The sequence below is a fragment of the Trachinotus anak genome, unplaced genomic scaffold (assembly GCF_046630095.1).
Source record: "Trachinotus anak isolate AG129_WGS33_773 ecotype Australia unplaced genomic scaffold, CSIRO_AGI_Tana_v1 ptg000028l, whole genome shotgun sequence".
In the NCBI taxonomy this organism is placed as follows: Eukaryota; Metazoa; Chordata; class Actinopteri; order Carangiformes; family Carangidae; genus Trachinotus; species Trachinotus anak.
Window position 1 is genome coordinate 19,722,010 of NW_027273879.1, and position 12,694 is coordinate 19,734,703.

Here is a 12,694-nt window from a genome sequence, read left to right on the forward strand (position 1 = left end):
TTTCATGCTGCACATCTCTCTCTCTCTCTCTCTCTCTCTCTCTCACCTCTTACACACAAACAAGCACTCTCTCTCTCTCTGCCACACAAATACACACACACCGTAGCGTGGCTGGCCAGATGGGACTCTTCCACATGACCAAGCCGATCAATCAACACTGAAGGGCCCAGGTGCTACTACGCACCATTTCACAGTCTGTCACACACACACACACACACACACACACATACACACACACACACACACACACACACACAAGTTGTACACACACATAGCAGCAGAGACATGCAGAGATAGAAAGATAAAGGACACACACACACACACACACACACACTTGGGGGAGAGAAAACACACACACGCACACAAGCACAAACACACATGCACACACAAGCACAAACACCCATACACACACACACACAAACACACATGCACTCACACAGACACACACAATATAACATGAATGACCCGCGCTTGGTCTCTAGAGACCTCATCTGGATGGATGACAGAAGATGGAGAAGACAGACAGATAGATAGAAGGTAGGTAGATAGATAGATAGATAGAGGTGAAGAGATGAAATGATTAGTTGATTCATAAAATCACAGAAAATTAACTGACAACAATTCTAATAACTGATTTCTCATTTGAGGCATTTTTAAATGCAAAAATGATTTAAAAAAATTACCAACACCAGCTTCTTAAACTTTTTCATGATAGAAGACTCAACACCTTTGAGTTTTTCACTGCTGGTCAGATAAAACAAGCAAATTAAATATCTAAATATATTGTTTTTCACTATTGTCTGAAATTTTATACACTGATCAATAATCTAATAAAATAGAGTTACCCCCTTGCAGTTGTACACCTCCGCCACCCATCCAACTAAGAGGAAATATGGTCACCTTCCTGAGTTACAGTGTTGAACAATGACCAGAGATGTTTGTTGCAGAACATTATGATGTCACAGTGGAGCTGACCTTTGACCTTTTGGATATAAAATGTCATCACTTTATTGTATGCTTACAGAAATTTGAGGTAAACTGTGTCATAATTGGTGTATGAATTTGTGAGTTATGGCCAAAAATTTAATTTGTGAGGTCACCATGACCTTTGACCTTTGAGCACCGAATTCAGTTCTCCTTCAATCCTGATGAATGTCTGTGGAAATTGGAAGAAAATCCCTGAGGTATCACGTTCGCAAGGCCAAAACTGTGTTTTGTGAGGTCACTACGACTTTGACCTTTCACCTCTGACCACCAAAATCTCATCAGTTCATCCTTGAATCCAGCTGAACATTTGTGCCAAATTTGAAGAAATTCCTTTCAGGTGTTACTGAGATATTATATTAGTAATGATATAACAACAATGATGGCTACATTACAATTTGATAAATGAGCCCGATCTCATTTTAAATAATGAAGCTCTTAAAACACACACAGGGTCCCTCCTCCGGACGGAAGTGGAGGCTGGATCAAACTATTTGTTAAACAGTCTGAATAGTTTAAGTTGTGGTTTACATATGTTTTACTCATTTACATCGTCAATTATTATAACCAACGTTTACCACACGGGTAAACCTAGGCCGCCCTTCTAGCATGAACAACAATAGATCCCGTGATAAAGGTTACATAAAATTCAGTTCTGGTTTTGGCGATTGTCTTCATACAGTTTTCTTCAGTAAATGCCAACACCTGTGCACAAATATAGAAAAAATTGCCCCAAATGTCAGATTTCCCCAGGTAAGTTTCTGCCAATCATTCACGTAAATACCAAAATCTCAACAGGCTTGAGCCAAACGTCTCTAAAGTTGAAGAAATATAGAGTAGCTGCTCCTCAGGTTCACAACGTCATTTATTACCCTTTTCAAGAAGAGATAATTACCTCACAGTTCTTGAAGGAACCTCGAAGTGATCTTCACAAAATACTCCAGGACATATCCCCCTCCCTGATCAGGATCCCTGAAGTGGTCCCCGGTGAACCGCTCCTTTCAGAGTGTTCGTTTTACATTTCCACCCTCCGCCCTCTTGCCTTGACGAGACCTATTATTATTATGTGAGATCTAATTACACAGACAATTTACATGTGATACACAGCCCCTTCAAAACAATAATATACTAAATACTTCACAGTGGCTTACATTGTGCGTCCGTGTTAATGCAATGAAGTCAATGCAGCACTAATCAATGCATGACATCCATTCAAAATGCTGTGAGAACGAGACGGTGGCTGTTCAGTCTCAGTCAGTGGAGACAATGGAAACAAAATCACTGAGGGCAGAGCGAGAAACGGAGGATGATAAAAGAAAAATCTCTGAATGCATTTGATTAATTCATTCTCATATATTTCAATTTTATCACAAATACAGATGTTTAATTTATTGTTGTATTTTTTTGAGCTACTATGTTTCTAATTTTCTTTTACTCTGAAAATCACCATGTAAACTAATGATGGGGTCTTTTTTTTAACTATTGATATTAAGTGTAATGTTTATGTAATAATATAATGCTGCTGATAATCTTTAGCCACTTGAAAAGACTTGAGCATACCAACCCTACGTGACACAGTCTGAACTCAAAGGTCCACCTTATGGCTTCGCTGAGCTCTCAACTGCATCTTATGGTCTTCATTCGGTCAATGGACCTGACTCAGGTGTCATCACATGACTTAATTGAAATGTGGTATAACAGGTGGTATGTTTAACCCCCGAGTCACAATCACATCCAACGCCAGAGACCATCCATCCTAGATCACGTATCCCTGAGGGTCACAGGAGGAGTTTGAGGCAATCCCAGCTGACACTGGATGAGAGGCGGGTTGCACAGTTCACCAGTCTATCACCAAACAAGACCATATTTGTCTTCATTCGTTTGATTAAAAAATGTATTCTCAATCATTTAAGTCAGTGGTACCCAACCTTTTCCAACCGATGGCCCACTTGATGATCTCAAAAATGTTGGCGGGGCGGCCCGATGGCGGAGTGGTTAGGATGAGTACCACATGAGAGGCTGCTCTTAGCAGGCGAGTGCCGGTTCAACTCCCGACTGGCCAGACTCTTTCCTGCGTGTCATTCCCCTCTCTCTACCCCTTTCCTGTCACTCTCTACTGTCCTGTCACCAAAGGCAAAAGACGCCCCCCAAAAAAAGCCATGTAACAATACGGAGGCCAAATGATGCTTTCTCAGAGCACTTTTGATTTTATTGATAATAAATGAAAAATCAAGACTGAACACTGCATTGAAAAATATAAGAAGCTCATTTTTTTTTCTTTTTTGTTTGTCACTTGTTGATTCATCATCTCTCTTGACTCCTTCCTTCTAATTGTTCCTGTCACTAACCAGCTGTCCATTTTGATAGTCCGGTTTTAGCCATGGATAGAATCTTTTAGTGCGCAATCAGACTGACATGGCAAACAAGGTAATACAAGGTAAAATATCTTTTTAATGTTCATTTTGTTTTAAAACATTTAAAATCATAATTTATATATTTCTATTTTTAATATAAATACATACTTTCACCAAAATTGTACTGTTTCACAAATAATTTGTCAGCCCACCTGTAAGACAACCAGAGGGCGTCTCCTTAAAATCTAGGAAATTGCTTTGGGCATTTTCATGAGTATATATGATAAAAGCAGTTCTTTGCTACAAATCTAAATGCTGTGTCTCCATATTTCCTCTCCTTTCTTTTCATCCTCTCCTCTTTTCTCCATTTCAACATTCAGAGCACAAAGACCTAGACCCAGCAGGGAGAGACAGGGGGACGACCTTGGCACCACACCCAGCTGAGGTGAGGGGCTCCTGGGGTTGAAGACAGGGGGGCCTGAAGTGGGGTGAGTGGTGAAGAGGATGATCCAGGGATAGAGGGAAAGATATTAAAATAAAAGAGGCAGAGGACAGGAAAAGGAGAAAGGAGGCAACAGAGGAGGAAGAAGTGATGAAGGAGAATGGCAAGAGAAAGAGAGAGGAGAGGAAATGATACATCAACATGGGATGAAGTCAGGAAAGGAAAGGAAAAGAGAATTCAATGACACAAACAAAAACCAGCTGAATTAAATTTGGAGTGAGAGACAGAAAGAAGAAACGATGGAGAGCAAGAGAGAGGGAGAGAAAGAGAGAGAGAGAGATGTATTTCTATATAAAGTGTCCAGATGTGACCTCCTCAGAGGGGGTCCAGCCTCGTGGCTCAACACTCATTAATAAGGTCACACAGAGGTGAGACAGACGGCTGACTCACTGCATTTCAACAAAAACAACAAAAGGAGGAGGAGGAGGGAGACCATCAGGTTTATACACCAGCTTTTTACTATACGATGAATCTACCATCACCCACCTCCTCAGACTACAGCTCTTACTAACTAAAAGAAGCTTTCTCCTTGTAGCACTGAACATGATTTTATTATTTGTTTAAAAGGGATTTTGGATGATATCTGACTCCTACATGGTTTGAATGTATTTAAAGGCACCTGCCAAATTGATTGTGTCTTTCTGAGAATGAGAACTAGAGCCTGAATGATACATAAGTGACTGATATTTATGGGTTTGTCTATAATTGCACCTTTATTTTTTAAATGTGTTGTTGTTTTTCATGATGAAGTGAATTTTCATAATGAAGTTCATTAAAAGTGTTGTGGCTTGTTGGAATGAACAGCAGCAGAAGGATTGGAGCTACTTGTTGACCTACAACTCAGTGACAGCCTGTAGCATCCCCAAAGTCCGGTGCACATAGTGGGGGTCCCAGGTGTGAGCTCTGTCCTGACCCCACTGTCAACAAAACACAGCTGGTTACAGGATGGACTGGTGACTAGCTTGTTAGCTCATATGACACAACACATAAATAAGATACATTTGGAATTTAGAAATTATATCTTGAGCCTAACTCTAAAGGGGGTCAGGGGAAGCAACAGTTGGACTTCCCTTTTCCCTGAGCATTTATGGCCCTTTGAGAGTCTCTGTGTGGATACCTGTGTTCTAGCTGAGTTAGCAGATCTGCTATGAGAAGCTCTCTGGTGTGTGTGTCAGTCAGTAGCCATAGCCCTGCTGTTTAGCACAGCTAATGTTACTTTTTGTCAGCCTCAAATATCTTGTTTGACTGCAAGTGCAATGCAGTTATCGGTGGGTCCATGTGTTGTGTTTACTGCCACTGCAGAGGAATACGTCAGCGTCGTTCTTCGGCTGCCATCTGGCTTTGCAATGCCAACGTCACCAGCAGAGAAACAAACTGAGGCAACAGTGTTTTGCTTTTTATACCTTGTGCCATCACATACAGAGGGATCAATGTAGAAAAGAGACCGCAGAGTCATTTTGCATTAGCAGTCTCATGCTAGCATTAGCTGAATTTCTTGCTTAACTTGCATGTCATAACTCCTGACCTCCTAACAGTTCAATAGTGTGCTCACCGACAACTAACAAAAAACTGTGATTATACCCCAAAACCTTGACAAGTGGCACGTTACATTTTTGGGGGAGCAGATCCTCTGTGCTCTGTCTCGTCTCCTCGGACAAATGACTTTAAATTACAGAATGAAAACTGTAGAAACTGGAGGAACAACGCTGCTGTGCATCACAATCAGACTGAAGCCACATCAGATCGTTTATAACAGCAGAGAATGTGCTTACAGGCTGAAACCACTGAGCCGCTCATTTACTATGTAGGTGACAGTTACAATGGGGCGGGGGGGTTGGGGGTGGGGGGGGTGACAGGGTGGTGCACCTGCTCTGGAATGCAACTAAACACATGTATACACATAACCATACATACAGTGTGTAACCACATATACACACTATACGGAAGATAGAACCTCAGTGTTTACACTCTGCACACACAGAAACACACAAGCGCGCACACACACACACACACACACACACACATCATCATGCATGCACACATGTACACACCAAAGCCAGTGTCACACATTCTGATACAAAGACAGAGACATTGAATGCAAACACACACACACACACAAAAACACACACAAACTGAAAAATTCATGCAAGTCAAAGTGGGCATACACTCATTTACACAACTCACACAACCTACATATAACCACATACATACACACGCACACACAAGAGCTGGTATCACATATTCAGACACAGACCCAAAGACAAAATGATACACACACACACACACACACACACACACACAAATACAAGTACACAGTTAACCACATAGATAAAAAGCTTACATCACACACTCAGATACTGACACCGTAACCTCCCAACATGCACAGAAACACACACTCCACCGCAAAGCCACAAACACACACACACAAATACACAGATAAAGAGCTGGCATTACAAATTCACACACACCCAATAATCATCAAACACACACACACACACACACAAACACACATTCATCTATCACAGAGACAAATGTGCACACTTATATAAAAACCTAAATCTAAGTGCAGGTCCACATTTATACACATTTACACATAAAGAACACACACACACACACATCTGAGTGCTAGCGCACTATGGTATTTTCAATGTGTGTGTGTGTGTGTGTGTGTGTGTATGTGTGTGCGTGGCAGCAGATTAATCTAGTGGGGTCGCTGAGATGACACTAATCCCTTCGCTGATTATCTAGAGCATAACATCACTCTAATCCGGTGGTGGTGGTGGAGGAGGGGGGGTTAAGAAAGACAGACAAGGTTAGAGAGAGAGAGAAAGAGAGAGAGGCTGCGTTCACACTCAATATGTTCAGGTTGGCTTCATTAAACTCTGCCATGTTTCTTTCTCCTTTTAGTTTGAGTTCATTTCAGGTGAGAAATTGTCCAACCTACAGTAAACCACTACAAAATGAAAGGGATTCTGGGTAAACACATGAAGTTCCTTCCTCACAGAGCACAACAAAAGTCCCGAATGATGCTCCTGATGTTTCAGGTGTCACGTCCATCTGGTACAGAGACTGTAAACAAGTTTGATTTGATGGTGCATCACCAAAACTGTGCAATAAACCCCTGATGTGAGTCATGTGATGTTTTTTTTTGCTCGCTGGGAACATGATGGACAAAATGAAGGCAACGCAAAGTTCAGTCACAGAGGCTACGTTTCATACTCTCTCCACATTTATACATTACATCATACACATAAAGGTTAATCACCAGGCAGCGCCACCAGGTGCTCCTCAGGCCTGAGTCACTTTCACCTTTAACAACAGGAATCCTGGAGTAATGGTGAATGGGTTTTTCCTCTGTCCCATTTTTGTGTTATTTTACCATATGGAGTGTGGAGCAGCCTTCCTCCCACAAATCAATCAAAAGAGGGTTTTGGTTCACTGTTACAAAACTAATATGAAAGTAAGTTGCAACATTTTATAGCCCTTTCAACACAGCAGATCCCATTCATCTGCTGATGCTGGGGCTGAGATTGAGACTGAGGTCAATGACGGTATCTTCAGTCACCTGCCTTCGCCCCCTACTATGTCATGTGCACCAATTTAAAGAATAGCTCCCTCGCCACCTAAGGAGGGACGACGGCGTTCACTTAAACACAAATAAAAATGTCAATAAATAATAAAAATGTAAGTAAACTTAAACGTGGCTCCTACACCTGAAAATCTATGACACTGCACCAATTCTGAGGCTGAGAAACCTAAACATCTCATTCTGAAATCCACAGACTTGTAAGATTGAGATTAGCCACATTTTCACCTAGGTGGCTTCTGCAGTACGTCTCCCACAACCCAATAACACAGTTGCCCCATGTGAGTCCATCTCATCCCTTCATGGGATCCTGGAAATCTTTATCAGTGACGCTGATGTTTTCATAAAACATGTTTCAGTTTCAATGGAGGAATTGATTCAGGGATGAGAACTAACTCATTGGTTTGGAAAGTGTAAACTTATGAAGCGTCACTGACTGCCCAACCAACCAGCAACCCTGACATAACCACTGATGCTCTCTCAGCAACCTCTCAAGCAACATGTTAACAACCTGCAACATCTTCTGCTGTGTCTCAAATCAGATACTTCAGTCAGTACACTCACATGTACTGCAATATGTTTATTAGTATTTCCACAGCGTGGTGTTTTCCCAAATCAAACACTGCCATTGTGCACTCACAGGAAATGATGACTGCAACATGTGACCATGATTGTCACCTGCTATTTTAAATGCTTTAAAATGCTATTTTAATGTCATCTTGGTGTTCTATTTTTAATGTATTTCCATGCGACTGTAAAACACTTTGAATTACCTTGCATCTAAATAGTGCTTTATTAATACACTTGCCTTGCCTGGAAAAGTTACGCTGCTTTAAACAGAAACGCTCTGTCAAAATGTAATGATAATAATTTATAGGTTCTAGGTCTGGCTCTGGATAAGACAGCATCTGGATCTGAACCCAGACTGTGGTCCACCTATCAGTGATCTCGACCAATGGCTAATGTCACCAGAAGTCAGTTCTTCTTCTCTGCTTTATAACATTAATTGCCAGTGGCTGCACAGCACAACTGTTTCAGCGCAGTAAAGAAGAAATGATTTCCAGCAAAACTGCTGTCGTATCTGGGTGTTAAACTCTAAAGTTTATCAACACATCACATGGTATCGGATCAGTACATAGACTCACATACTGGCTGATCCCCGATCCAGTATTTTATGCAGATATGGTAAAGAAAAACATCTGTTGTTATTTTTACCATATCACACATTTTTTGAGGCTGTCAACACAAGAGAAACATGTCTGCACATAAAGTCCAAACTTAATTATTATTTCCTCATTTGTGGCTCAGTCTCGGATACTTACTGACTGGGTAACACACCATCATTGATATTAAGGAAAGCTCTGTGGGGTTAGACAAAATACTTCAACACCACATTTTCCATTAGGACGTGCAAAATAAATAAATAAAAAGGAGAAAGAGAAAAGCCAACAGACACAGAAGACCATCTGATTTTAGTCAATTTGACAAAGAAATTATTCTGTTTAACTGCAACAGCCACAGGTAGAAAGTGAAGAGGATGTTTTCTGAAACACTGCTGGCAGTGGTGGAACTGTGTGTGTGGTTTTGTGTGTGTGTGTGTGTGTGTGTGTGTGTGTGTGTTCCATATCCCTGGCTGTCTCTGTCTCTTAGTGTTATCATTATCAAAGTAAATTGCAGCTCCCGTGTGCCAGATGAAGAATACAGTATTTCCATTTCTGACTCTGCGTTGTCTCTTCCCTCTCTGCCTCTGCAGCTACATACCATAATCACAACACTGTCACAACACATCGCACACACAATGGATCATACCAACCCCTGCACCTCTGAAGTTTCACATTTCTTTCATTTCACGTATATATGCTTTCTTCGTGTCCAATGTGTGTTTGTAACTTGCCAATTTCCAGAATTAGTTCAGTTTGTATAATTCTTTAATTTTTATGCTTTCTAAGTAAATTTCAAACAAAACTGATCTTAAAGCACAACTGAAATAAGCTGCTCTGACACAGTTAACAATTTTTTATCACTGCACCAATCAGTCTGTCTGAAACACATCTGGATAATCAGCTTTCATTCTCCTTAAACAAGGCTGTTTTTTCTGGCCTCAACTCCATCAAACACCTACAGTATATGGATGAACTGGAACACAGACTGAGATCCAGACCACATCACCCAGAATCAGTGTTGGACCTCACTAAGGACCCTTTTCCACTGGCCACTAAGACCTGCTAACATCTGGCTTTTTTCTGCAATGGCAAAAAGTACAATCGGCATTCACACCCAGGTCAAATGACTCTGCAGTACAAGCAGGTTCGGCTTTGATTGGCATTGATGTAAACTCAACACCCGGGTGAACCTGCTAATTTTCACTCCTTCTGTGTGCTGTGACGTCTTCAGAGAACAGACACTGTAAACACACCTGTCACCTGCTCAGCAAGGTGCTGTTAAACCAGCAGCACTGCGGCTACACTGCGCTCGGGGATGACAGAGTGAGCTGCAGCCCCGAAATAAGTTTCAAAAACACACAATCACAGATCGAAGCATCTCAAACAGAGGCTCCGACACTTTTGCAGGGGCAACAACCCGTTTTACAGCTAACAGCTCACTCTTTCTCTCCTGTGTCTGTTTGTATGTGTGTGCTCTGTAACTACAGTTGTGTGTGCCCTCTCAGGCAAACTCGTCTCGCACTGTAAAATGATTCAATTCCCTTTTTTAGTGGGCTCACCTGTGTTCAAAAAACCTGCTTATACCTGCTAATTTTGGTGTAAAAAGAGTATCATGGTTTTATGGAAGCTGTTATAGTGGCAGATTAATAATCATGGTTTTGGAGTGAAATATAAAACCATCAAATACGGTCCATATACTTTTGGCCTTTAAGTGTATATATAACTATAGTTCTATGCTAACTATAGCTCATGTTGCTATTTTGTCTGTATCTCCTTTAAAAAAAATGCTTACACACAAAAACAGACATGAAACACACACCTGTTTTAGGTTTTGTTGGCTTCAGAGTAGAAGCGTTAAGATCTGATGTTACACAAGAAACATGATGAACATTAAAAAACCAAGAACTCTGAGAGAGAGAAAGAGGCAGAGAGCAGGTAGAGTCAGATAGCTGAGAGCTGACATCTTCCATATTTGATGCATCCAGTCAAAGGTAATTAAGCTCTGTGTAGTGTGTGTGTGTGTGTGTGTGTGTGTGTGTGTTTGAGTGATTATGTGACTGCATGCATGTGTGAGTGAGTGAGAAACAGAGAGAGAGAGAGAGAGGCAGATTATCTGTGTCAGTGGCCATTTGCTCACAACTGGCACCACATCGGAGAGAGCCAGAGGCAGAGAGCATCATGGGTAAATGAGCACACACTGCCTGGCGCTCTCTACACAGCGGGCCGCAAGAGAGAGAGAGATAGATAGAGAGAGAAATTGCATGCCAGATGACCTGTCTCCTCCAGTGTACGCTAGTGTTTCACTAATTCTCTGCAGACACACACACACACACACACACACACACACACACACACACCGTCATATCAGAACCTAACAAAGCACTGAATCCAACGTTGATGGCAAGAAAGAGAGGCACTGTAAAATAATATTGAAAGATAATAACACTTAGAGTTCGCACTGTACCTGTTAGCCTGGAGTTGGCGTATGGAGGTGAGAGGCTGTCATGTGATGCCATGTACTGAGACCCATCTGCATAACTCTGGAGACAAAGACAGACATGTGGGGTGAGGGATCACATTTCCTTCATCTAAGTAGCTGTTACAGTGTATTAGCAGCAGTAATATTCTGCGGTGACAGACGTAACAGTAGCACTAGCAGTAGCAGAGATACTGCTGCGTAGCCTGATCTGAGACCTTTGATACCGACATTCACTTTTCTATTTATATTTTCTGAACAGTGCACACTCAGCTTAAGATTGTGGCTCAACATTTTGGGAAACACATATTTGCTTTCCTGCAGAGAGAGGAGGACATCAGTACCACTCTTGTGTGTGTGGCAAACGTGAAGCTGCAGCCAGCAGACAGTTAGTGTAGCTTAACATAAAAATTGTAAACGCGGGGAAACAGCTCACCTGTCTCTGTCCACAGACAACAAACATCCACCAACCAGTGACTCTACAGTTTACAACATAACACGCCGGATCTCGTCTGTTCAATCCATACAATATGTCAGAGACCTCCAGCCTCACAGTGATGACAAGACTCCAGAAAATAGTCACGCACATAGTTCAGCACAAGATATAACGTGTTAATCTGTGAACTGTTTTACCTTTGCACAGAGCCAGGCTAGCTGCTTTTCCCCTAAGGTAAGATAACTGCCTGCTGGCTGTAGATTCATATTGTTCATGCACGGGTGCTATCAATATTCTCATTGAACAACAAAACAAATACATGTATTTCAAGAGTCTTTTCTTGTAAAGAAATTACCTCATTTTGGGGCTCATCGGTGAAAGCATGTTATTACATCCCATAGTTACACATGTATGTGTAACATATTCTCATGTGACCCCTAGCAACCATAGAAGTTATGACAGGAGCAAAGGAGGAAGTCAGGTGATATATCATACAGAGCATGGATGGATGGGCTGACCAAACACAGGGCTTTAACACAGGAGACCACTGCTTGTTTACTGTGTGAAACCAATAATCAGTGTTGTTTCTTTAATCCACGATTGTTCCACAACCACATATTTATTATGATGGTCGTCCAACCTTAAGGAAGTTTTTATTTTAACCCAAATCATCATCTTTTCCCAAACCTAACCAAGTAGTTCTTGTGCCTAAACCTGATCAAACTCTGTTCCATGATCCTGTATGTTTATATAGTGACAAGTCACCCACAGCATACGGTCCTCTTAGATGGAGAAATCATTTCTTTAACATTACTTTTGAAAAGTTAGCTCTGCTTTATTAAAGTGTGTACCACAGCCACAGAAAAACAGCTATGATCTAACCAGTCTGAACCAGGTCAGCAACCTTTCTTGCATGCCATCCTCTTCTCTGCTTATTTGCTATGTTAAGGGCAAAAATGTCCAAAAAACTATCTTAAAAACACAATACATATTGATTGAAATCCGGCTGCTCAAATTTTAAAATGTTGAAAACACGTAAATGCATCCGTCTCGATAAGACACACTGCGCTACATAATACTTTCTCTCTGTGGAAGGAGCCAGAAACAGGGTCGTGCCCTGTACAAAACGGACACTTCAATGATCAATGGTTAAAACCACTTTTGTTGCTGCAGGTTGGAGATATAAATGGAAG

At 41.4% G+C, this 12,694-nt stretch overlaps 1 protein-coding gene across 9 annotated transcripts in view; it reads right to left on the reverse strand.

The window, feature by feature from the left end:
- Positions 1 to 12,694, reverse strand: part of tcf4 (transcription factor 4) — a 238,751-nt gene that overhangs the window by 170,478 nt on the left and 55,579 nt on the right. For all 9 annotated transcript variants that reach the window (XM_071466341.1, XM_071466345.1, XM_071466338.1 and 6 more), the window contains one exon: positions 11,054 to 11,129. In XM_071466341.1, coding sequence (XP_071322442.1) covers positions 11,054 to 11,129 — 76 coding nt within the window. The remainder of the gene's footprint in view (positions 1 to 11,053; positions 11,130 to 12,694) is intronic.